A 26,364-nucleotide genomic window follows, 5' to 3' on the forward strand; every position below is an offset into this window, starting at 1 on the left:
ATGATTCTTTCTGTTCCGTTGTTTGATATGTGTTGGTATAGTTAAAGTTTGGGAAGGTTTTTATCATAATGCGAATCGGTTGCATCAACCGATGCATTTCATTCTAATGTTTGATCTGTGATTCGTTGAAATCTAAATGAAGATAGAGATATTTATTGCGCTTCTTTGCTTTCTTGTCCATCTCTCTCATAGTTGCTCCCATGTCAAAGTTATTTTCTCTCTTTAAATGCGGCGATTGTGTAAGGTGTGCGCTAATGTCCTCCGTTCGTTGAGCACCATGCGCTTCCATCGTTTCCATAAACACCTGATGCAGCTAGCCGGCAAGATTATACAAATAGAGAACATCTCTCTCTTACAATTTGAAGCACAATAGACACTGTTGGTCGCATTCGTTGCTCAACTGCTCGAACAAACTCTCGTGAGATGATATTTCCGTACCACGCTGGAGCGCATAGAGGCGGCGAGCATAAAAAGCAGCGAGAGTAGGATCGGTTCGAGTAGTATGGCGTGTCGTCGGCACCAAGCAGGTGTTCTGGCGAATCATCTCGGATTCGTGTTTTGAGATTACTCGGTGAATGTCGATTCCACGTTGAGTAGGGAAACGGAAAGTCTTTTGGTGCAAAATTGTGTCTCTAGGTCGGTCAGTCGGTCTTTCGCATGAGTTTTGTTTTCGATTCCTTGTGATGGTGTGCGTGAATGGGTGTGTTTGATTGAGTTCAACTACCATCATACTAAATGAAGGAAAATACTTAGTGATAGTGGTGACGAGTCCTTGCGTTTCCGCGAATCTGCAACCAAGCGGAATCTGCTCTGAATGTTATTGTTTGTGAAGCAATACTGTTGCTTTGGAAGCTTGTCTTTGCCGTAAAAAAGTGCTCTGAAAATGCATCCACTTCCTGTGCATGGATTGAATAGCTGAGAAACAAGGAAAATTGTGCTTGAAGTGAACATCGACATGAGGATGTTTTGTAAAAGAAGAAGTGCGCAACATTCCTGTATGATAGTGGATGAAAAACGGTTAATGAAAAGCAGAAAAGTGAAACTGAATGATTATAGTACATTCTTACGAGCATTGAGTGATTGAAGAGGGAAATTCAACTCATAGAATGTTTTTGACGCCGAAAAGTGATTCGTTGAAGAGTCCCCGCTTATCTTAAACTCCTGTTATAATGCGGAATGTGAACACACATTCATACGTTCCTGATAAGGGGAGAGAAATGTTTCTGAACGGATAACCCACATGAATGTTACCACACACATGTTAAGCAAATTTAACACGACCACGAGATTAGAATCATGGGTAGTTTAGAGATTTAATTAAACGAAAACACGTTATCACACCATGTTTTCATTGTTATCTATGAAGTTATCTTATGGCAACGTAAATTAACACCGGTTTGCTTCCAGGCATAAACAAAATCATGTTTCGCGCCAACTTACACTGCAAACTCTTTACCGAGGGTCATGAAGGTAGCGAGACGGTACATGGGATCTCAACTTATTATAGCCGGAAGGTAGCGAAATCAACATCTCTATTCTGCAGACAGCGAGTAATGTTGATTCACTTTTATATCAAGCGTGTCTTTCCATTTCAAAGTCCCTACATTATCATGTTATGTTGCTAACTTTGGCCATTTTTGGGATCTACATCTGCTTCGAGGAAGAGAGCAATAATATGAGGGCCACGTGAAGTGAAATGGTACGCGAAGTTTATTACATAATTAATTTGAAGTACACACATTTCTTAGCGGCTGGCAAATTGTAAAAGTTTGTTGTTATTTGAAAGGATACCGGTGGAAACCGTATAGCAGGTCGAGACTTGCAGAAACGCAGCTAATCTCTTGTTAACAGTAACTTGGAGTTTTGCTTGAATGGAACTAAGGGAAAGGCTATAAACCATTCCATTCTAAGCAGTTAAATTTTCGTTTGATGTAATGAGGCGAACGATATAAAAGTCCCAGCAATCAATCCCACTGGTGCTTACATATACCACTGTTGCTACATATGTTGAATTATTGAAAAAAAAAATGGTGAAAGATATCAATTATGATCTGGATTTGAAAATAAACCATTAAAGGACGGTTGCGTCAGCGTGTATTTCTAAAATCATTCCTATTGTATTATATGCTATATAAACCACGGCACTAGTATCGCGAAAGCGAATGACACATGAGGCAGTCCCTTACGTATTCATGAGCTCATCATACTGTTCGATTATACGTGTCCTGGCTGAATGATCACTGTTTGATAATTCCACCTGCAACATGGATGAAAACCATGAACACTCCTAGAGTTTTTGGCATGTCAACATGTATCAAAATATCAAGGTTGTCTAGCAGTGGCACTGAGTGACAGGAGGAAGGATGATTTGGTTATCCTACGCTGTGCCTACGTGCCTAATCCAACGAATTCGCGTCGGTTTGAGTGACGAAATAGTGCGTCATTGAGCAGGCACAAGCAAAATCAACACCGTGCTGAAGTAATGGAGGGAGGTAGCTATCACATCTAGTTGATCTCTTAAGGGACGAAAGGGAGTTTCTCGTTGGATTTTCTTTTCCCATTGACACGCTTTTAAAATATTAATCCTGGTAACAGCATTCTTACGAATTGTGTTTGATGCGAAATTGTACATGTTTTGCATATCATCTTTGATACTAACAATAGGAAAATCTTTACTATTATACAGACTTCATTTCAATAAACAGCTATGTGAAATGAAAGGTATAAAATCAGTAACAGTGGATCCCGTGAGAAATATATGCGAACTAAACTGTTGTAACGAGTAAACGTTTTGATCGTTAAAAGCATCCTTCAATGCGTGATGAATTGGTGTTTTGCATAGTTTGAACAGCGTAAGCTGGTTGAGCGCTATGGTCATGAATGGCCACTGGAATGAGTACTCCTACCCAGCAAAAGACCATCATCCGGAATTGGAAAGTTTTAACGACGACACGGCTTTCACGAATTCGATCCAAGTTATAAATCAGCGATCCCTGTTGAACCCGGTATGGGAGCGATTTTGGAGAACTAATTGGTTCATTGCCGCCCAGCGAGTTGACCTTTTCGTGTATGATTGTCCAAACTTGACTAATCTACTATTTTACTGCGAAATGTTCGTGTAATATAAGCTAGTTATACATTCTCAGAGCGAAGCAGAGTACGTGGAATGGAAACATTAACGCTAAAATCTGAACAGTTTCCAAAAAAAGCGTATCGATTTTTTAAATTCTCCAACCCACTTATTTTATTATGCTGTTTCACTAAAAATCATCCAACGGGGAAAGTTTGAAAAATATAAATTTTCAAAATTTCCATATCTTTTTTTTCTTTACGATGGAACCCTTTTGCTGATACAATTTATGGTTTATGTTACTAATCGTAGAAACGGAGTGTTGTAACCATGAACGGTGAACTGAATGTAAGAATCATAATACCATCACCACGATATTCTCGGGATTTGAAAGCGGCACACAAAGGGCAATAATAAACACTTGAGAGCACTTTTGTCGCGTAACTCCTCTTGAATAACGCTGCGCAGACAATGTAAGTGCAACACCACGGAGCCGATGGTTGCTGCGCTACGTGAAGATTCTCCAAAAGACGAGGATTTAGTATACGATGCTCTCTAATGGCTTTTTTTTATCTCTTCTACAAGCAATGTCACAGCCGTGAATAGCTTCTGCTTGGAAGCCGAATCGAAATGTCGCAATATAGTGGAATCAATGGAAATGGTAGCTTCAGCTCTTTTAAGGTTCTAGCGGTGAACTATGGCACAATTGATTGTACGAATTGTGACAATACTTTTTTACTTGAAATGCTCAAGAGTATCCTATGCTTTGCTATTTACGGCGATAGTATAGATTGAATAGAAAGATGTTTCTGCTTTTTATGAATTTTCTCTATTACGGTATCAAGGATCGTTGAGACAAATGCCAAAGAGTGCCGATTTTAAGTAAATAGCGGTTCAATCCCTTTTCGCAGTTGACTGTTACCACGATGTGTAGAAGATGATTACCAAAAATGGCTCAGCATAGTGTTGGTTTTGTTTGATGAGTATCATATGTTCTGAAAACGAATGTTTGTCTTCCATAACTGATTCATGTGTGCAATTAAGTGCGTGTGTATCGACACAAAAACTCTTCTATGAACGTTGTCAAGCGTTCCGTTGTTACTCATTCAAATGGCTATGGTTACAGGCAAAACCGTTCAAGGCACTAGCTATAGGGCAAACCGAACCGAAGGATGATGACACGTTTTACACATTCATATACGCACCGCAACACTACTTCCCTCACTGTATCGCAAACGTTGCGTGTGCCGTGAGGTGTGTAAATTACATTATTAGGTGACAGTGCTGTTGGACAGGTGTGCAAATAGTGTATACACACCGTTGATGAACCTTCATGGTCGGCAACCTGGAGATCATCGAGAACATCGGGGGGTATCGCATGCCGAGAATTGACTCGCTTGGGAGTGCCGGCGACACATTCGGGAAACGAACTGCGAAGAGTAAAAAATAAATCGATTTCACTGCCAGATGGTTCTATTGTGAACGAAATATCGCGCCCGTACGAAAGCTTTCGAGCAACATCACCAACAGGCGAGCGATATACACGAGCTAGTCCATGAAGGGAAAATAATTCAACGTGGGTGGTTCAATGAGCGGAATTGGAAATTAGATTCTGACTTAATTAAACTTTGCTGGATTGTACCATGCAGGCTGTACCGGCATAAATTCGCCTTTCAAGCCAGAAGAGCAACGACATATTGTTTTGCGTTTTGACTGCGTTTTCCAAGAATCGTTGTTTTTGAATATACTTTTAAAATTAACGGCGAATAGTTTTAAATCACGAGGGTGTACGTAACTTTACGTTTAAATTTATATCATTCAGCAAAACTTTTTTCCGTACTCAAGCTACTTAACAACTCTACAGATGAATTGTAAATGCGTCAAACTATGGCCAAATCCAAAGATTGACAAAGAAGTTTTGTAACATGCTTTAGCTTCAACTCCTAACTAACAAGGATTCGAGGTAGATTTTAAACTCACTAGGAACTTTTAAAAACTTACGGCAGTGATCTTGGGTCCCCTTTCATCCACACACCTCTTAGTTAGGCACTCTCATGGACTATTTTCCCTCAAATCCGTTGAGAGATTTGCTTGCGTTCATTGTGGGCACACCTGGTTATGGCGTTACCATCAGCATATTAGGGACTAGAGGCTTCCAAAATGGCTTCCTCTTATAGGGGAAATTCTCATTTCCGTCCAGACACCAGCACTATGGGTTATTCGTATGCGGACGAAACCCTTGCAATGAAGCACTTTTCAGCAATAGCTGGCCATATCTGGAGCAGAATGAAGGATAATATAACGTAGAGTAGTAGAGTAACTGACGGGCAAACTAGCGGGAAAAAGATCTTGATTTTTTTTCGTTTTCATCTGTGTCAGCATGGGTTGGGAATCTCGTGTCCGGATTTTTAATTACCTTTTCTGATAGTGCGCTGCAAAGCAATTGTAGGTGGGCAGCTTATTCATTCAGTGTCGCTACAGCTCCTGAAATTGTACTGAGATATCATCTTCCAACCAGAACTCAAGTGCTGCTTCCAAATAGACGCTTATTAAAAAGATGGTTGAGGTGATTTGAACCTTCAGTAGTTGAAGCTGTAAACTACAGCTGTCAATTGCTTTGCGAAGTGCCGAAGCTTTTCTACTTTTACTCGCGTTTTTTTTTTTCATATTCACTTTGCATTTCCTACAAATAATGCAAGTTTACTAACCAACTCACAGTATAAATAGATTTTATATTTCAGTACAGTTATCGAGTAGTGGGCAGTCATGGAGCAGCAATCAGCTTCAGCATATGGCCTGATAACTTTACCGTGGAATCATGCCCAACATTTATCTTGAATGAGAAATCTAACATCAAAGCATAGGATCGACTCACAGGCCCAATACCCAATGGTCGTTATCGAGCCGATGCACTGCGCTCAGTAGTAGGAGTGTTAATGGTAGGAGTATGATTTGCACAACCGAAGGATAAGCGAGTGTGAATTATTGATTCCGATAATCGATTCCGTGTTGCACAGCGGCATGTCCAACGCAGGCTGGAATTGAAACATTGACCAAGAGCTGCAGCTTTTAATTATCGCTGAAGATAATGTGCGCTAGCCCATCCATGGATACGTATTCAATAATAGCCCATAATGATGCATCCGCAACGGGATTATCTCGGATATTCCTCTACCGCGGTTATGCCACTAGCACGATTTGAATGTGCAGCTGAAGTGATAGTGCGAACTGCGGACAGCAGCGAATGGTTATTAATTACTCACCAAAATCAAACATTATACGCTCACGCGGGACGCTATTGGCTTTTCCCTCGAGTGGTTAGAAGTGGAATCAACAATTTCATGTGCAGTGAGATCGATACATTTTCCGCCAATACGGCAGGATATTGAAATTAAATTTTCCTACCACGCTGTTCAGATTGGTGAATAAATATAATGTATTTATTGTTTGCTGATCCCACCTTGCAGCAAATAATGCTGTTTGTGATGGAGATGATTGCAAACAGGCGCTGTAACTGATCCCTTTTGATCACGATGGACGATAGGATTGTTATTGAGCTGTCATCGCGCTGCTATCAATTTCTATAGTTGATGAGTGTTCATGATCCTGTAATGAAGTTGCCTTTTGTTTATTCATGATGGATCAGCGGCGCGGCGGTTCATACTATGTCGCTTAATATCACAACACACGATGGGTACACAACACAAAGCGTACACAATGTGTCCTTTGCGTTGAACAGTTCCCTAAGTTTTCCGATAGCAGCATATTTAATGAAATATCTTAAGGAATGCAATCGCTGATAAGTCGTTTCTAAGTATTTTGTGAATGAAGTATTCGTGTTCTTTCAAAATTGTAATTTTTCAATGCTTTCTATAGCATGATAAATCACCAAGCCTCTCCTTTGTGTGGAATAAGTTAATAAGCAACGTTATGCAGTACAACTAGCGCCACAAGCATTGGCTACTTCTTGGTACGAGCATGCCTTCCCTTGGCCAGACTCGAAGGTCACGTACAAATACGTAATAGAACTCTTCACAGCATGACGCATGCTTTACATCTTCGCACGGTGTATTACCAGAATATGCTGAGTTTACTGAATAGGATTGAACCTCGCTCTAGTCCTCTCATGCTGAGATGCATACTTAAGATGGATTTTTACTGCTGCTTCATTCCATGCACATGCCCTAGCTGGTTCAATCTCACCTCGCAGAAGGTGCCTCGAATGGAACCTGCGGAGCTATGTTGATGGCTGCTGGTGATGAAAGAGGTCTACAGATTCTCGGTTGGTTTCCCTGCTTGCCAGGTAGTAAAAGCAATCACTCAACGGCATGAGTTATTTTTCCAATCACCCTAGGTCAAGTCAACTTTTGCGGGGTATTGAAATCAAATGAACCATACAGTTGAATTGCTCAGATTGGTTCACTTTTAAGAATTTTAAGAACACGAAGGGCGTGAATAAAACAGCTGCAAAGAAGCCTACCACATACTTTTATGTGATGCCTGTATACGAAGGATAAACAAATGTATTTTGTGCGCTACGAATATATAACGTGCTTAACGAGTAATGGACTTTTATGAGCGAGTAAAGACTTTTCAATTAATTCAAAACACTCAAAAAGCGGAAATGTAGAGTTTGAAAGCGAAATTTCTTGGTAATTCATAAATCATACAGAGAACAACTCTGCCAACAAATTATTGGTGCAAGACAAAGATAATGCGAAACTATCGTACTTTGTAAAGCGAATTTCCTTAATAAAGTAAATCCCTTATTATTGTATGTGGCAGTATAGGACAAAGCACTGTAGAGAGATTATTTTTATAACTATGGGAAACCAGAGAACATGGAACTCGTTGGCATGCACGTTCGACAAGAGTTGGAGCCGTTCTTTGTCTTTGCTTTGAAGAATTCCCATAGATATTTGCCGAGGTACATTTCACTTGTTCGTGTAGTACAGCAGAAAGTCAACTCTAATACTACTAGCAGACGAAGAGAAAGTAGTTTTAAACAAGTTTTTGAACTACCCATGGTTATGCTGGTGGCCATTGTGTTTATTATGCGTTTACCGTCACAGTGCCCGTACACAAACTTTTCCTCAGTGTCGGCTCACCATTTTTCCTTAATACTGAAAGTTTTCCACATTAATGAAGATTGTCATGCTTGGAAAGAACCTTTGTTATATTATGCAAAGTGATGGAGGTATGGTTGTGAATAAATCGTAAATCATCTTTTATGTTCAACACACCTAATTGTTTCACTTTAGTTGATTTTTTATAAAACATGATCTAGCTCCAAAAGTATCTTTTTCTCATTACGTCCTTTAGCTTTTACATCTATTTCTTGAGTCAAACCAGGGTAAATACAAGTGTGAAATACCACAATGATTTACATGAGTATTTACTATTTTAAGAAACCAGCTGATACAGTTTATGTTAGCTATGCAATCAGCATGTGTACTGCTCTAAATTTAAATAAATAATTGAAGAATCAAGGGTCTTTTTCCCTTATTCAACAGCTTTGAAGAGCCAATCTTGATGAGTTATGTGTAAAAAAAGAGTAGATAAAAATAATAGCTCCAAATGTTTTCGAAAAATACAATAATTCAGATCCTTGCCGCTACAGTACTGGTGGTAAGTATTCAAAGTTCTTTGCTTCTTTTCATAAAAAATATTGCTGCTGGGCGTCTGAATGACAATAGGGATTTGTTGTTACGCTAGCCAGCAATGCTTCCAGCATTAACGATCTGAACAGTTGATATATCAGACCCAAGAGTATTATTTCTCTTTATTCATGCACTCGAGCACCATGTTACTTATGATATCAAGTTGATTTCTCACCTGCACCTCTTCAAGGGAGGCTTCGGTACTACGCAGAATGTGCCAAATCCCAAACTTAAAGCATAATATTCCTGCACAAACGTTGCTGTTTCCGTTGTTATTTTAGTAAAAAAAGGAACAGGCAGATACTTAGTAGCAAACAAATTACTGGCAGAATTTAGTAATGATTTAATGATATGGACTTCTTGAACAGGAGTGCGAAGGATCATATCTTATTTTAAGCTGCAGTATCTGTTCTAAATTTCATCGACAATTCGAGTAATTTTTTGGTCCGAGTGAGTGAAAAATGATAAATTTTCCCACACCATGGGTGCTCTGATTGTGTCGTGATGCTGAGAAGGGCCTTTGGAGGAAACGCCGTTAAACTGGAAATTAATATGAGAAAGATGCCTTTAACGGCACTTCACTTAATCGCTTTATGTAGCATATTTATGTGAAGCGCGTAAAACTAGCACATTATCTGCCAGTGACAGTCTTGAATTATTTCGCACGCAGGCCGTACACAACACGGGCGTCATATCAGGAACGTTTATGAACAATGGCGCCGTCAGGTGTGGAGCAACACTTTGTCGTCCAATATTCGGCATCTATACGAAGACCAACCCTCACAACGGTTACATTCCCGTAACCATTATACCGGCTGGAGCGTTCAACATCACAATAACCGAAGTGAAAAACAGTCAAAACTATCTTGGTAAGTAGCGGAACGCCTAGAAATTGCTCGCAGGCCTCGAAAGTCGAAATTGAATATTCTAAATACGCCACTATATTTTTATATCGCTTTCATTCACCAGTTTAGTCACAAGGTCGGTCAGCTAATGCATTTCTTGTAATGACCTTGAAATCTCTTAGGTTAGGTCCTAATGTTCACATGATGCCTACCTAAGTGGTAACAAATGTTTGTTTATTTTTAGTTTTTTTATTCATTTTCTAGCCAACCAGCCTTTTTTATTGAAACGGAAATGATGAAAGTGTGCAACACCATCATGCAGGTTGAGTCGAAAGATAAACAAACTACTTGAGTCATTTCTGCTCGAGATGGCGGCATGTATGACAGCGAAACGACAATCTCGCTCGAAGTAAAGGACCCATCAAGAGTTGATTTATGAATCGTTGAACGCGTCCCATCCCTTCGTCACAGTATCAAAGTGCCACGGAGTGCCTCTGAGTTGACCCCACATACTAAATGCTGCAGCTGGTGATGCTCCTTGCATTGCCTGCTCGCGAACTACACGATGGTTGGCCGGCAGTCGTGTAGGGCCATATGCAGTGGCTCTTGCCTTTAACACGTGACTACATCTGTCATCGTTTGTTGCTAATGTGACGCTTCTTTTCACGCCCTCCCTCGCAAATGCTGTGGCCTGGTGACGATCCTTGAAAACCATTCATTGCCGACGAGTTTGTGGAAAATCTCGTGAATAAATAACGCTGAAGCATGCTGAAGCCACTCGACCGGGTAGCTCGTTTTGCATATTTCCTACCTCTTTGGAAGTACTGGTTGGGAAACTTAATGTTCTTACACAAGATGTACTTCAGTCGCAAGAGTTGTATTCCGGAGTAAAAGAAGATGCTCTTATCCTTAATTCGTTAAAGGGAAAAGGGTCAATTTCGACATTGGTATGCGATTCGCATTGCATTAGTAGTCAGTAGGAATTCGGGGTTTTGAATAGTCCACATCGCATTCGATATCGAAGGTATTTGATCTTTTCAATAATGGTATTGTGATAGAAAAAAGTGACAAAAGGATACAGTAAAAAATCATGCAGCTTATCAGAATGTGTCAGAGTTGGTTTGCCATTATGTGTAGATGTATTTTCTGTTTCCATTAAAAGTTATCGCAAATTAAGGCATGTTCTTGAGACTTGCTTTGGATGGAGGTAATTCGAACTATTATTACAGTCCATTCGATTATTTTTTCAGATAAATTATACAAACATTAAGTCCAAAACAAGAGATTACCAATAGCGTATTCAGGTTGTGTAAGTAACGTTACGCTACTCGCGTGTTGTCTGCGGGGTTGGCTCTTATTTAATTCAAGGTTCTGTAGAACCATTTCAAACGCTCTCACCGACCTCTTCCAAGGCGAGGCGAACATGGAAAACCGGTAAAAGCATTGCGTACCTCGATTTATGGTTCTACATATTTAATGGTGTGGCACCACATGATAGGCGGTGATAGAAAGTAACACAGAGAAAATGCTTGTACCATAACCAAATAAGTATGGAAATGAGTGCGCAGCGCCCAATTATTCGACCATTTTGTCAACCGGCTAGTGGTGGGACTGCATTCATCATACTAGACCAATGATTTCATTGAATGTCGGGTCAACCACAAGGAAGAAAAGGTTCGCCGGCACTTTGACTCTTAAACATACGTTGCGAATACAACGACACCAGTTGGAGTATACACTATTATTCTTTCTTTAAAAAAAGCAATACGCGAACGGTGTCCCTATATGGTGAACAATGGAAGGAATGGGGCAGATTTTGCACCAATCCCGAATGGATTCTCAACTATACTTCTACAGGTGCACTGAAAATTATGCCCGTGTGCTATGGGTATGATTCTTTTACCATTTATCAACCCATTACCAGTCATGAGCGGTTTTTTTAATGTGTTGGGTATGTTACACTAGAAACACAAAAACAACCTAGGATAAGCAACCACGAATAAGAATGAACCCTCTAAAAGAGTTAAAAATCGTAAAGCATCAGACTAATGCATCACGATTATTCAGTAGTGTTGCATTCTTGTTTAAAACGCTTTTAAGCTTAATTAATGTAAAGTATTTGCATATTTATGGAAAACGAAAACGATTGGACTATATATTTGTTTCACTTGTGCTTGCTTTATCCATTCACATTAAATTAGGATCAATTATAAAAAAAAAGATTTGATCCATTTACGTTATCGTTATGATCTTATGGATGCAAAAACTGTTATTTTCGTCCCGATTTTTTGCTGAGCATAACCAACCATTTTCGTTCTGTCTCTTTCGTTCTTTTCCTTCGTTTGGCCAGCACTGAAAGCGAAGGATCAGCAGTTTTTCATCAACGGAGACTACACGATTTCACTGAGTGGACAGTACACAGCTGCAGGCACCGTGTTCGATTATCATCGGCTCGATGGGCTCAGTAACGGTTCCAAGAGTAGTCTCCGTAATGTGGAAGGCATCACGGAGTGGGTGACCGCTGTTGGGCCAACGAGTGAACCGGTTCAGGTGTTTCTGCTCTCCCAGTACACAAACCCGGGTGTTAAGTATGAGTATCTGCTACCGGTCAGTGCTAATCCGCCAGAGCCTTCGTCATCGATGGAAGACCCCGTCCCGGAAGGTATGTTACAGAGGGCTGGAAGATGTTTGCTGTAAAGTTAGCTGACCTCATCCATTAGATGATGCGAAACAATATGCTTGATTATTCGCTTTTTCTGCTGTTCCAATCCTGTAGTCGGGAATGAAATCTCAGAGAAGGCCAACGTGCGTGTTCCAAAGCAACGGCTTGTAGTAACTCAAAACAACAACGGTAGTACGACCGCTAGAGGTCCACGCAAGCGGAAATATCTTTGGAAGGTAATAGGATTCAGCGCCTGCAGTAAGTCCTGCGGTGGTGGGGTCCAGCAGCCCATCATCAAATGTGTCCGCGAGTCTCCAACGCGAGTCTTCTCCGCCAAACGTTGTGCTCATCTGCAGCAACCGATATTGAACGAAAATCTGATGCGCTGCAACACTCAACCGTGTCCAGCATATTGGAAGCTTGGTGAATGGGATCAATGCAACTGTGAGGAGAAATACGATGAGGTTGTGCTCAGGACACGTGAGGTCAAGTGTGTCCAAGAACTATTATCTGGCATCGTGATCCAAGTTAACAGTGGTGCCTGCATGGACGATGTACCCTCAAGCACGGAAAGCTGTGAATGTTCACGCGTTATCAAATCAACGACCACGCCAGCACCTCAGGTAGAACCTCCACGATATAAACCTACAGCCGGAAGCAATCAACATCATCGAGGACATCGTGGACACCAACAGCATAGCCTGCACCACGCTACAGAGAGAAGCGATAGTAACGCCGTGGTTAGTACACAGAATGACGGCAGCAGCTCACCGGCCACGGTCATCAGTAGAGATCATGGTCGTCAGCGGCAGGACATGAGCCACATTCATCATCGAGCGGAATCAAAGAAAACAGGCGTTTGGTTGACGGCCAACTGGAGCACACGATGCTCTACGACCTGTGGTGTTGGATTGCAAACCCGCTCGATCTTCTGTGATCGTAGCTCCTCGCACAACTCGGAACGTTGTGACCTCCGTCTAATGCCGGAAACATCTCGAGAGTGCACCAGCGATCGGGCATGCGAGTTTGGTGAATGGTTTACGGGACCCTGGACTCTTGTAAGAATCTTAACGAAGCTTAATGCAAACTGTTATGAATGTGAGATAACGTAACGTTTTCCGCTTTCGTTATATCTAGTGTTCTGGCGATTGCTTCAACTTAACCCGCTCCCGGTCGGTACTGTGTATACGCAATGAGCACATTGCGCAAGTTAGCGAATGCGATCACACGACACGACCCATATCGAACGAACCATGTGACTCCGAGGCGTTCGATGAATGTAAACCTCGGTGGCACTATTCGGAATGGACAGAGGTATGTTGCATGCTTTCTCCAGGACCAACGGAATCCTGATATTATCATCCATATATTTTGATAAATCCATTGGAAAAAGGGGAAGGGCCATTTTCTGGAAAGAACGAGACCATATCGATTGGTGGGAGTCATAAGTTAGAAGAATATATTCTCTTTTTCTCCAATCAATAGTGTACCAAACCATGCGGCGGAGGCAATCAGAGGCGAGTCGTAAAATGCCTTGAGTTCAATTTGCGAGCAGGAGTGCTACAAGAATCGGTGAGCTGCCGTTATGCTGATCGACCTACGGCCTATCGGGTGTGCAACGAGGACAGTTGTCCGTCGACGAAGGTTACTTCGGCGCCAACAGCTACTAGCTCTTCGACATCATCTCAACCGAACATGGATTCGGATGATTATAGCGTCGATTTGATGCTGAACGATGAAGAATGTCGCGATGAGTTCCCGAATTGCTCTGTCGTTGTGAAAGCAAAGCTTTGTGGCTACGATTACTATAAACAAGCATGCTGCGTGACATGCCGGCATCAGAGGAACTAGCTTTTAAGGATCTTTTGTCCTCAAACCAATGGCCAATTGTGTAAGCTATAAAAACATAAATTTTTGCACGATTTATGTCTACCAAATTGATAGGAGGTGAATTCTTCTTCGAAAACTCTATCTTTTCTAGCAATCTTCCCGATTGATCATATCCCCGTTCATCAGACACAAGGTAACACAACGAAACGAAACATCGATTCAACAATGTTCACAATACTCTTCCTTCGGATGGATGGATTTGAGGCGCAACATTTGCTCAAACGAACGGAGCCCTTGGATCTTCCATTATTTTCTACAAAGAAAACAAGCCGGATGATATCTCCGAACCCCTGTCGAAGCTGCGTGTACATTAATCAAATTCTATATTATAGCTGAGCTATTTCTTACCTTGAATCGTGCATCTATGATTTTTCTAAAATTTGGGTTAAGGGAGACTGATAGCAGTCAAAAATGTTGATGACTTTGGATAAAAATATGTCCAGTGTTGTGAGCACAAGTAGATGAGACATGAACCAATAAAAAATCTCTGTCAAAAGGTAGTTATACTAATTTTATTGAATTGCTGTTATTTTTTACCAATTTGAAAGAACATGGTGAGGTGATCGATGCATGGTAAGTAGATGGTCTATGAAAAAAGGGTAAATAGCAGGATGCAATGAGTTTTATAAAATGAAAAAATCAATTCAGATAACATTTTGACCATACAATATAAGAGTTACTATCCTTCTACTATCCTAGATCTAGATAACGCTCCTGTACTTACCGATTCCAACCTTAAGCTTGTGTTTTATAAAGTGAATCAAATATGTATGTGTAACGATCATTATCCTAGTACGGAATATATTTCTTTCAGAAATGGAACCCAAAGCAAGATTTTCGGAAAGTGTTATCGCACTAAGAACAATAACAATATAAGCATCGAATTTGAAATGTTTAATAGTATCACTGTAAAAGAGTGCCGTACATATAATGAACCAAAACTAAAAGAAGCTTGAGGTAGTGATAAACGGGAACACATCCATATTATTAGTAATAAGAATTTTAATGTGTTTTATTGATTTTCTCGATTTTTTCGGTTTTTACAAATTATCTCAATTATATGTTTAACCTCTGTCCAGATCATTTTCTGGCTTTACATACTTCAAACATGCGCATTGATCTAGAATCCAGTAACGACGTCGGCACTAGGCTAACATCATCGCTGTCGGGGAAAGTGCGTAGAGCTGCCAAACGAGAACCAAACACACTGCAGTGCTTTGTTAAAAATAAAGTGATCTGAGTTAAATGATCCTGGATAAACTTACCGGTGACCTGGTGATACATGTACGCTTATGTTCTTCTACGATTACTCCATTCGGTTCCCATCGCGGGTTAAGTGCAGGTACCCCATACTAAACGATATTCTATCAGAGAATTTTGATTTTACTCTTCAAATTTATTGATCGGATGATACAAGGATGTGAGATGTGTTCAGTCAAAAGATTTGATTTGGCTCTTCTTTGATAAAAGAAGATTTTTCTGTGGAAAAGCAAAATGATAGTTCAATATGATTACTAAGAGATAATAACAAGAAAAATGTTGTAATAGAATCTGTTTAATGCTTACCCAATTGGCCATTAGTTGGATGTCATATGTTGAGTGATCCTTTAAAGTTAGTTCCTCTGATGCCGGCATGTCACGCAGCATTTCTGTTTATAGTAATCGTAGCCACAAAGCTTTGCTTTCACAACGACAGAGCAATTCGGGAACTCATCGCGACATTCTTCATCGTTCAGCATCAAATCGACGCTATAATCATCCGAATCCATGTTCGGTTGAGATGATGTCGAAGAGCTAGTAGCTGTTGGCGCCGAAGTAACCTTCGTCGACGGACAACTGTCCTCGTTGCACACCCGATAGGCCGTAGGTCGATCAGCATAACGGCAGCTCACCGATTCTTGTAGCACTCCTGCTCGCAAATTGAACTCAAGGCATTTTACGACTCGCCTCTGATTGCCTCCGCCGCATGGTTTGGTACACTATTGATTGGAGAAAAAGAGAATATATTCTTCTAACTTATGACTCCCACCAATCGATATGGTCTCGTTCTTTCCAGAAAATGGCCCTTCCCCTTTTTCCAATGGATTTATCAAAATATATGGATGATAATATCAGGATTCCGTTGGTCCTGGAGAAAGCATGCAACATACCTCTGTCCATTCCGAATAGTGCCACCGAGGTTTACATTCATCGAACGCCTCGGAGTCACATGGTTCGTTCGATATGGGTCGTGTCGTGTGATCGCATTCGCTAACTTGCGCAATGTGCTCATTGCGTATACACAGTACCGACCGGGAGCGGGTTAAGTTGAAGCAATCGCCAGAACACTAGATATAACGAAAGCGGAAAACGTTACGTTATCTCACATTCATAACAGTTTGCATTAAGCTTCGTTAAGATTCTTACAAGAGTCCAGGGTCCCGTAAACCATTCACCAAACTCGCATGCCCGATCGCTGGTGCACTCTCGAGATGTTTCCGGCATTAGACGGAGGTCACAACGTTCCGAGTTGTGCGAGGAGCTACGATCACAGAAGATCGAGCGGGTTTGCAATCCAACACCACAGGTCGTAGAGCATCGTGTGCTCCAGTTGGCCGTCAACCAAACGCCTGTTTTCTTTGATTCCGCTCGATGATGAATGTGGCTCATGTCCTGCCGCTGACGACCATGATCTCTACTGATGACCGTGGCCGGTGAGCTGCTGCCGTCATTCTGTGTACTAACCACGGCGTTACTATCGCTTCTCTCTGTAGCGTGGTGCAGGCTATGCTGTTGGTGTCCACGATGTCCTCGATGATGTTGATTGCTTCCGGCTGTAGGTTTATATCGTGGAGGTTCTACCTGAGGTGCTGGCGTGGTCGTTGATTTGATAACGCGTGAACATTCACAGCTTTCCGTGCTTGAGGGTACATCGTCCATGCAGGCACCACTGTTAACTTGGATCACGATGCCAGATAATAGTTCTTGGACACACTTGACCTCACGTGTCCTGAGCACAACCTCATCGTATTTCTCCTCACAGTTGCATTGATCCCATTCACCAAGCTTCCAATATGCTGGACACGGTTGAGTGTTGCAGCGCATCAGATTTTCGTTCAATATCGGTTGCTGCAGATGAGCACAACGTTTGGCGAAGAAGACTCGCGTTGGAGACTCGCGGACACATTTGATGATGGGCTGCTGGACCCCACCACCGCAGGACTTACTGCAGGCGCTGAATCCTATTACCTTCCAAAGATATTTCCGCTTGCGTGGACCTCTAGCGGTCGTACTACCGTTGTTGTTTTGAGTTACTACAAGCCGTTGCTTTGGAACACGCACGTTGGCCTTCTCTGAGATTTCATTCCCGACTACAGGATTGGAACAGTAGAAAAAGCGAATAATCAAGCATATTGTTTCGCATCATCTAATGGATGAGGTCAGCTAACTTTACAGCAAACATCTTCCAGCCCTCTGTAACATACCTTCCGGGACGGGGTCTTCCACCGATGACGAAGGCTCTGGCGGATTAGCACTGACCGGTAGCAGATACTCATACTTAACACCCGGGTTTGTGTACTGGGAGAGCAGAAACACCTGAACCGGTTCACTCGTTGGCCCAACAGCGGTCACCCACTCCGTGATGCCTTCCACATTACGGAGACTACTCTTGGAACCGTTACTGAGCCCATCGAGCCGATGATAATCGAACACGGTGCCTGCAGCTGTGTACTGTCCACTCAGTGAAATCGTGTAGTCTCCGTTGATGAAAAACTGCTGATCGTTCGCTTTCAGTGCTGGCCAAACGAAGGAAAAGAACGAAAGAGACAGAACGAAAATGGTTGGTTATGCTCAGCAAAAAATCGGGACGAAAATAACAGTTTTTCCGGTGCATGGCAGGGGTGCTACCGGCACTAAGAGGGAAGTGAACATTACATATGCATGGGCCTTGTATGCATAAGAGCATAAATTGCCAATAAATTTTACGAATTTTCTCTGATAAGTTGGAATAGTTTATTGCATTTGCACTACATGAATTGAGCGGAAACGCTATAGAATGACCCATGTTTCCTCGCTGTGAAAAGGGCAGCAGTATTATACTGTGTTTGCTTTTTAACGTTTGAATTATTTGTGACCTGAATTGTTTTCAAATATTTGGCTAAAACGACTTTCAAACCATTTTTATTTGCTTTAATCATTTATTAGAGTGGGATAAAATGAATAAAAAGGGTTTTATTTTATTCGCTTTCTAATTTATTGGTCTTGTCGATTTGAATTGCTTCTTCTCAGTTTTACTTAATCGAACTAAAAATTCGAGTTTGAACCGTTTCATTTACAAAAACTCCGCTCGTTGTAGCTCCATAAGGGTCCCTAAATTAGTAACTATGGAAGCCCATATACCATGCTGGCTACGAAGATACAGTTTTGCTAAGTATTACCTTACCAGCAAACACATAAACGGATTAAGCACGTAATCCTTAATCGTAATGTTTGCTGTACAAAGTTTGCATAAGAACTGTTAACTTAAAGGTGAGACGGCCTGACACTCCTGTCGATCATGTTTCATTCATTGTTTCATGATGCAACAACTAAACTGCAACCAGTGTTACCGAGCCCTTGAAGGGCAGACAGTGAACCCTTTCTATATGCTACCTAGAATGTCCTAGGATGCTACATGCATTAATTTGCCGCTTATGGTGGTGTGAGTAGTGACACCACTTTCAGGATGGAAATGAACGATAAATTAAGGCAAGTGCAATGGACAGATGAGCCGAGCGTTTTCCGTATCCTTTTTTGCTTCCTTTCGTTGCACCTTTCGGTACGGTGCAACGCAAATAATGCCTGTATAACGCGAATGCTTTACGGAGCCCTACCATCGCATCGCGATAGGATGCAAATGGCTCCGTATGGCCAGCCCCTTCGTCTGTGTGGGGCACCGTAAGCTCGAATAAGGTCTGCAATTGCGTATGTAAAACAACACTAACTTCCATAGTCCGCAGCATCGAACAACCGGTTCCGATTAATGTTCTGAATACGTTCTGCATCCGCCTGTCAAGCTATCAATCTACGTTTATCGCACCTGACAGAAGCGATCCTAGCAGAATTTGGTCAAGGAAAGGTTGTCGTTCACTACAGTACGTTCATTCTATAATTTATTTTCGGTGTACATGTCACTCGCTGGAGCATTATATGCTGGCTCAGATTTGCTCGCAGCATGAAACATGTATTGTCTATGAAATTGTAATGCTCCTATAAACAGAGGAAACATTTATTCTTGAACAACGACACGTTGTGATTCAACCATTAGGTTATTCAAAATTAAATAATCCTCTGCCCTACTCATTGCGCCGAAAGTACAACACTGCCGTAGTTCAAGCACACGAGATTAAATTGTTTCGTTTGACTTGGTTTTGAATTATGTATCAGTAAAACACCATCATTGCGGTCGTGTGCTAGACTTCACAGTAAATCAAGAACACCTAGGATAAGAACATTAAGTGTCCCAACGACTCTCGTAAAGGTCAGATAGCATGCATAATCTGCCGTGTATGCCAAGCGTCGTTAAATCAGGTGCCTGCAGTGCAAGCTTTATTTATTCATGAGATATGCTACGTATTCGCCCGACACCTTCATCCCTGCAACCGCGGCCCGAAACGCAAAACGTCGTAACTGGAGAGAGAAACATTCTGCTTCCGCGTGCGAAAAGAAGCGTCACATTAGCTATAAAGGTGTGTACCCATCTGCACAAAGTGTCAGCAGTAAAAGCTACATGCATCTCATACGAAACACGGTTCCATCCTAGGGCACTTTATGCGAAATGAAAGCGATAGTGACCCTGACACTTTCTCGAGTTGCTCTGTCGTTTTAAGAGTGAGTCCTTGTCGTAACCCCTGATAAGAGGACCCTTCATTCCCCTGCCAGTTCTGGATAAGTGTCCAGCGTCCTGTCCCCATGCTAAACATCGATATTTACACTCGCGAGATGACCGTAGTTTCACCAACGTAACAACAAGCTTCGAGATAGTTACTCCGAAGGATCGATAAATATTTATTATTCAGTCACGTTGATAATGGAAAAATCAATCTCCTAAAGCCTGTCATGACTCTTTTCTAATTTTCAATTACCTAGCACCTCATAATGTGGGGCACACAAATATAAAAGAATTACTGCGGGCCTGCGAAATACTCTCGAAACTTCAATAGACAGCGTTCCTGAAGTATGGAATTTATGCAACTTACCTAGATAGTTTTGACTGTTCTGCAGCTCTGTTATCGTAACGTTCGATGCTCCTGCTGGTATGGTGGCCACTTGTACATACCCATTGTCGGGGTTGGTCTTCGTGTAGATACCGTGAATCGTTCTACACACAGTGGATCCACACCGGACGGCTCCATTGTTCATGAAAGTGCCCGATATGACGCCACTGTTGTGTACGGCCTGTGTAAAAAAATAATCGAAAGATGGTTCACTGATAACGGATAAGCTAAACTACATGGAGATGTCAAAACATTAAAGATATCAGATATTTCCCCGTAACCAAATCACTTTTGATGTCGTTTGCTAAGATTGTGTAATATGCATTAAACCAAACGATACAAACTCGCTACGAGCGCATTGATTAATTTTGCACTGTACGCGAGAGTTCAAAGGCATTTCCTTGGCTGTGAGCCTACGATGAAAAGGTTTCGAAGATGAAATAATTATCACGATATTCAAATGAAACCTGTTGCCGCAAGCCTTGCCGAGAAATCACTTAATTATTCCATTTTCACACTTCCGTGAAGCCCAGATCCGAGCGGTAATCCTGTCGGAATAATTAATATGCCATTTCAAGCATGAAAAGTACACGCCAGCGTCTAGCTTCTTTAATTAAATAAACGGTGGTAGCAGCAATGGTCGCGGTTTTATGTTTCGCGTCTCGCTAAAGAACTTCATAGGCAGTTCATTCCATTCGGTTTACCTCAACTTAAAACGAACGATCGGTATAGTACCAAGCTCTAGTAGCGTGATGTATATCCTCCGCGAGGACGACGCCTTTGGATTATTGTTTCCAGCGCTGGAATTCTAACTGGCTGTGTTTCGAAACAAGAGCAGAGCGAAATAATCCGGCAGTGCATGATATATCAACCGGCAGAGCGTGGCAGGATGAAAGTAACATGTTGAACGCTTAGAACAAGTGGAGGAAATTAATCCTGCTAAAGCTGTATCGCGGAAATACACAATTGGTCTTTTTTTCTCTTTCCACAAACTTTAGGTTTCATTATACTTACCACTAGTGCTGCGACGGCAATGAGTTGCGGTAATGAATTTTTAAGCACCATTTAAATCAGTCCAGCTTCTTTTTTTCCTATTTCAACTAATAACGACTGCAACACAGCCCACTTTAAGTCACAAAACGGAATCACAAGAACCGGCCTTTTTCCAATGCTTACTATACCATTACACTGGGATAATCCAACCCACAAGTTTTGAAATGTTTCGATGTTAATATTGTTGACTTCGACGTTGTGCTTCTTTTTGTTGTTTTTATAAATCAATTGAATGACAATTTGACTACAAATAACCCTTTATTAAATAGTCACGTATGTTATATCTTTTTTTAAATTACTATGACCGTGTTGAGGTTGGCTTCTCTCATGACGAGTTAGAATGCAGATCAACTAAAAAACTTTGCCACCAAGGGCAAAAGTTCCTTACTTTACGCAGTATTGCGAAAAGCGGAGAGGAACAAAGAAATTCCTGCGTTGATTAATATAGTATATCATCCGTTGTGTGGTTTGTATAGGCAGGGTTTAAATTTATTATCAAGGATGTAACCACAAATGCATCTAAAATATGGACCCAACAATCTACTTTTCGAAAAGATATTTAAAAATAATATTCCGCATGAGAAAGATTTTATGAGTCATGGAAAGTTTTATGGTTGGTTCAACTGAAGTTGGTTTATCGCCGGAAGTATGCGGAGAGAAACTCTTCGCCTCTCCGCACCCTGTTTTGTCGTGATCCCAAATAAATCCCCTGTGCAAGCTAAGCATGGATCACCATGACGAATATGAAGGATTTTCCCAGTAAGATAAACGGTACTTTTTCTGGCAAACTTTTAAACCAAACTTGTCACTAAACGATAATTAAGTTAGTCAAGATTATAGCCGTCAAATCCATGAAACGTTTACCTCCGTCATGTTTATGTTACTTTGGCACCTCTTTTCCTATCTCGAAATGGCCCATCGTCCTTACCGTCACGTCGATCTTCATTACGTTTCATAATCCGTAAAGTGTTATAATTGAATTTCTTCCTTCCTAGCTCTCCAAGCAGCGCGAGGTCGCGTATGGTCGTCTTAGTTTGAGCGGTTCTTACAGCGATGGGCCATGCTAGACTTTATCGGTCGTTCTCAAACGAACTTGACTAAGGTCCCGGCAGATGTTGTACAGATCGTCTCATTGTACGTTTTTGCATTTGCTACTTGCGAAATCTTCTTCGTAGTTCCTTTGATTAATCTTTATAAGACCGACGTCAGTCAGTTGATAATCTTTGTACTAAAAGCATTTCATTCTACATTGAACAGTTTATGCTGAAAAAATCTTTAAATAATTCTCAAAGTTTCGAAACAACCGTAAAACAATATTGATAAGCTGTATTCAAATTGAATTTCATCTTGCCACCCTCTAATTAGTAAATGTACTCCACTTTGTTATAACGGAATGATGCTTCCTTTTACTAGATGGAAATATGAAAGCTCGGTCTATTTACTTTTATGTATTTTAACTTGAATAGAAAGGAATACCGAAGTGTTACCACTCCAACGTCATACTTCAATGAGTTTCTATACCTTAAGGTTGAGGTTGACCTGACCGGTTCCCAACTTTTATAGACAAAAAACCTTCTCTTCTTTAATAACGGTCCTTGCTTTCGTCGCCCTACGCCTAGCCACAATATTCTATTCAAGGCATTAGCTATCGAGAAGCATCTGCTCTCAGGATTGTATCTAGACCTTTCTGTTCGACGAAAAAAGTACATACATCTTTTGTGCTACAGCAACTTTACACTCTCGGCTGCATAGCAGGATTTTATGTCCTTATAATTTTAGCTTTACTTGTATTTTTAGCAATAATCATTCATTCTATCTCAATCAGCAAATATTTCAATAATTATTATTCGTTTATTTTATAACATGTTTTTAAATATGATACACAAAACTACACGATTTGAGAAAAGAAACAATTTTATAATGTTTCATGCGGCTCCCCCTCTCTAACAACTGCTGCGGATGCATTTGAAGAGGTCCCTTTATTTCACGGTTTCTCGAATACGTATTTCTGACATGCTTCAGTTTTGCACTGGTCTATCAAACAAAGTAAAAAAAATCGCTATTGTTTTCAGATGCCTCCGGATGTTAAGCTCGCAGAGAGCGTAGATCAAAGACCATGAGTGAGTAAGTGGTTGGGCAAGATGCAGCACTATTATCAATCAACGGACCAGCGTAACGATGCTACGGAGAAAGCCATCGAAAGACGTTTTGCTCGAGGCATTATTTTGCATTTGATCTGAAAGAGCTGCTTTCTTTCAATATTAGCCAAAAAGTTTCATTAAGCCCGTTAGGTTTTTAATGGGGTTTTTTATGATTAGCCTTTTGCTTCATTTTTGTGATCTCTGGAACAAAGAGTTATATGATATTGAATAAAATGGCAACCCTTAGTAAAAACATATATAATTCGCTCAACGTTCCAACAAATTCAAATATATTGCATTTTTTTGCATTTGTAGAGTTGATGTTGATCATGATTCTGAAGTTATAATCACCAATATTTTCGAATCGTAATAATCGGATAAACCAAACGATTTTCGTGAAATTATTAGCAACATCAATCAGTAATGTCCAGTTCTCAAATGTATCACATGAACTGTGTTGTTGGAAAACAGAAAAGCCACAAAAAACTAAATTGTTTACAGGTCAGGCAAAGGGTTTCGGTTTGTTGACCACAATGAGACAATTAATTATGTCCATGATAGAGTGATAATCATTCGTAACGGAAGCATGAAAAAGTACTCCATTCTCAGTCCGTGCTATGAACATGCGCACATAATTAACAATGGTTCGATTTTGTTAAGTAAACAAGGGTATGCTCCATCGCACATCACTCGTTGGTTACGATTGCATTGCAGCGATTCTACTATCGAACGATGAATAAATTTTCATTTGGAGGTTTTCGGACCCGTAGCAATGATCAAAAGTTGCAGCTCTTGTCCATGGTGCTTCAGTCACAAAGCATCCTGTAATCATTGAAATGTAAAGGAAAATCAATTATCCAAACCAATAAAGCGCATCGTATATTCATTGCTGCGTAAATTATAATCATGCCATTAACAGACTGTAACTGGTATATTCAGGAACTGTTCGTGAAGGTTAGTTTCGATGACAAGTATCCAGCAACCAAACACGAAAACAGGGTGATTGAATCTGAGGCAGCTGACATTGTGCTATGGAATGGAGTTTTGATTGAAATTGAAATTGAATTTTCCGGCAATAGCTATATCAATCACATAAGCAACGAACAAATCGACCTACAGCACATAGAAACTCAATCGCAGGCCAACATTCAGCGAGAAACAGCAAATGGCTGCCACAAACAGTTGCGTTGTAGGCGAATTTGGATTGTAGTAAAAAACTATGCAATTACGATGAAATCCAAAGGAAACTGATATCTTTGGCATTTAAAAATATAATTTCAATAAACTGAAATTAGAAGTCGGCTAGATTCTAGTTGTTTAAGAATAATCATAGATATGCAAACTATGTAAAATAAACATAGCCTGTGATCATATCTGCGTAGCAATGGTAGCAAGCATCAATCTATAATAATTTGGCGCTTATGACCGTTGGAACAGTTTTTAGAATCAGTTTCCGACGGATTTACTTCACCGTATGTTCCGAATAGGGCACGTTCTTCACAGCAAAGCTTGTGTTTCAAAGGACATTTCCACATATTCCTTGCTTTTGACACGATTCCGCCTAGCATAAAATACAGGCCAAATAGCGCAGCATACGATACGATTCCCAGAACTCGGAAGTTCAACTCACCAACTAACAACAAGCGTCGTGGAATGACAGGCTAGCGCTGTGGACTTTCTTGTTAAAGTGCATCAAAAGAAAGCCATAGTATGGGGATAGGCTGTATGCATTGTGTGCTTCTATTCCTGAACGCTTCTAGTCCGAGAGAGCACTCGGAAACGTTGAATAATGCTCCCTGGGGCATCGTGCTTAAAAGCTGGAAAATACATGTTCGGGAAGAAGGCGAACTGCAGAAACAACTCTGTCATCCGGGCAAATCTACCGGGAATGGGTGTTCCCTGGAACAACAACCTACTGTTTTTGCGCCACAAGCTTGTTCGTTCGCTGTCCTGTCAGGGTCTCAGTGAATCCATTCCGGAAAGCTTTCCCTACCAAAAGGCGTTTGCACCATAAATCGTCTATCTGAATTATCCATTTGACAAGCTACTGCTATAAGCCAACAAATAGAATCATTACTACGGACTGCAATAGTTCTGATACGATCTGTACGAATTATAGCTCGGTTTGGCGCGATTTACCCAGTAGACCTTACTTACTTAAAACATTTTTTTATGCACACAAATTGAGATCAAATCATGGATAGCATATAGAGTGTGTCCAAACACACACCGTTTAGAGTCAAGCATATGGAGCTTCATCTCATCTTCCCAGAACACCGTTCGCAGTATTTGCATTATTTAAATCGGGTTTACCGCAGTGAAAATGTATGATCCGCATTTCCTTTTGACATTTATGCTGGGTTTTTTTGAATTTAAACACCAATAGAAGGTTTGCGTAAAATAAGTCCATGTAGATAATAATAATAATCACTCAATTTTCTAGTAGACCACTTAATGACCACACCAGTTGACCACACCAGAACTCTCTACGGAGCGAAACGTTTCACTTAATTACTTTGTATTCTATCTTGTTTACCTTCCAAATCGCAACCTTGCGAGCGAAAAACTAGAGGAACATGTGTTTTCGCTTCCATTCCATTCATTCCCTCTCAACCACAAATAACACCCTTCACTGTGGTCCACGACTGCTCTCAGGTAACTAACTAACCAACGAACCTTTGCTCTTCCGGCTTCGACTTTAACGGAACGGAAGGCTACAATGTATAAAGCAGAGATTGAAGCGCATGACTCATGGTACTTTTGGTTGGTTTTCAACTTCGTTCCTGTGCCATCAAAGGCCCTGGACA

The 26,364-nt window shown here is 41.0% G+C and overlaps 2 protein-coding genes across 5 annotated transcripts in view; one reads left to right on the top strand and one right to left on the bottom strand.

Moving 5' to 3' along the window:
* The first annotated feature begins 512 nt into the window (after positions 1-512).
* Positions 513-14,612, top strand: LOC125950921 (A disintegrin and metalloproteinase with thrombospondin motifs 7-like). Of its 4 annotated transcripts, none has more exons than XM_049679310.1 (8): positions 513-636; positions 8,584-8,698; positions 9,401-9,599; positions 11,926-12,237; positions 12,352-13,295; positions 13,375-13,551; positions 13,723-14,128; positions 14,182-14,612. In XM_049679310.1, exons 2-7 carry the CDS (start codon positions 8,648-8,650, stop codon positions 14,086-14,088), a joined length of 2,049 nt encoding a protein of 682 aa, XP_049535267.1. In that variant the 5' UTR covers positions 513-636; positions 8,584-8,647; the 3' UTR covers positions 14,089-14,128; positions 14,182-14,612. The 4 variants fall into 4 exon arrangements, with proteins under 4 accessions (XP_049535267.1, XP_049535265.1, XP_049535266.1 ...); XM_049679308.1 differs by having other exon boundaries at positions 522-700; XM_049679309.1 differs by having other exon boundaries at positions 522-700; positions 14,219-14,612.
* A 508-nt stretch (positions 14,613-15,120) lies between these two features.
* Positions 15,121-26,364, bottom strand: part of LOC125951998 (A disintegrin and metalloproteinase with thrombospondin motifs 7-like) — a 33,611-nt gene continuing 22,367 nt past the window's right edge. Inside the window, exons 7-13 of the mRNA XM_049681191.1 lie at positions 20,346-20,544; positions 17,592-17,903; positions 16,534-17,477; positions 16,278-16,454; positions 15,694-16,106; positions 15,393-15,606; positions 15,121-15,334 (exon numbers count right to left, since the gene is read on the bottom strand). Coding sequence (XP_049537148.1) covers positions 15,741-16,106; positions 16,278-16,454; positions 16,534-17,477; positions 17,592-17,903; positions 20,346-20,544 — 1,998 coding nt within the window. The 3' untranslated portion in view covers positions 15,121-15,334; positions 15,393-15,606; positions 15,694-15,740. The remainder of the gene's footprint in view (positions 15,335-15,392; positions 15,607-15,693; positions 16,107-16,277; positions 16,455-16,533; positions 17,478-17,591; positions 17,904-20,345; positions 20,545-26,364) is intronic.

This window comes from Anopheles darlingi, chromosome 2 (assembly GCF_943734745.1).
Source record: "Anopheles darlingi chromosome 2, idAnoDarlMG_H_01, whole genome shotgun sequence".
NCBI lineage: Eukaryota > Metazoa > Arthropoda > Insecta > Diptera > Culicidae > Anopheles > Anopheles darlingi.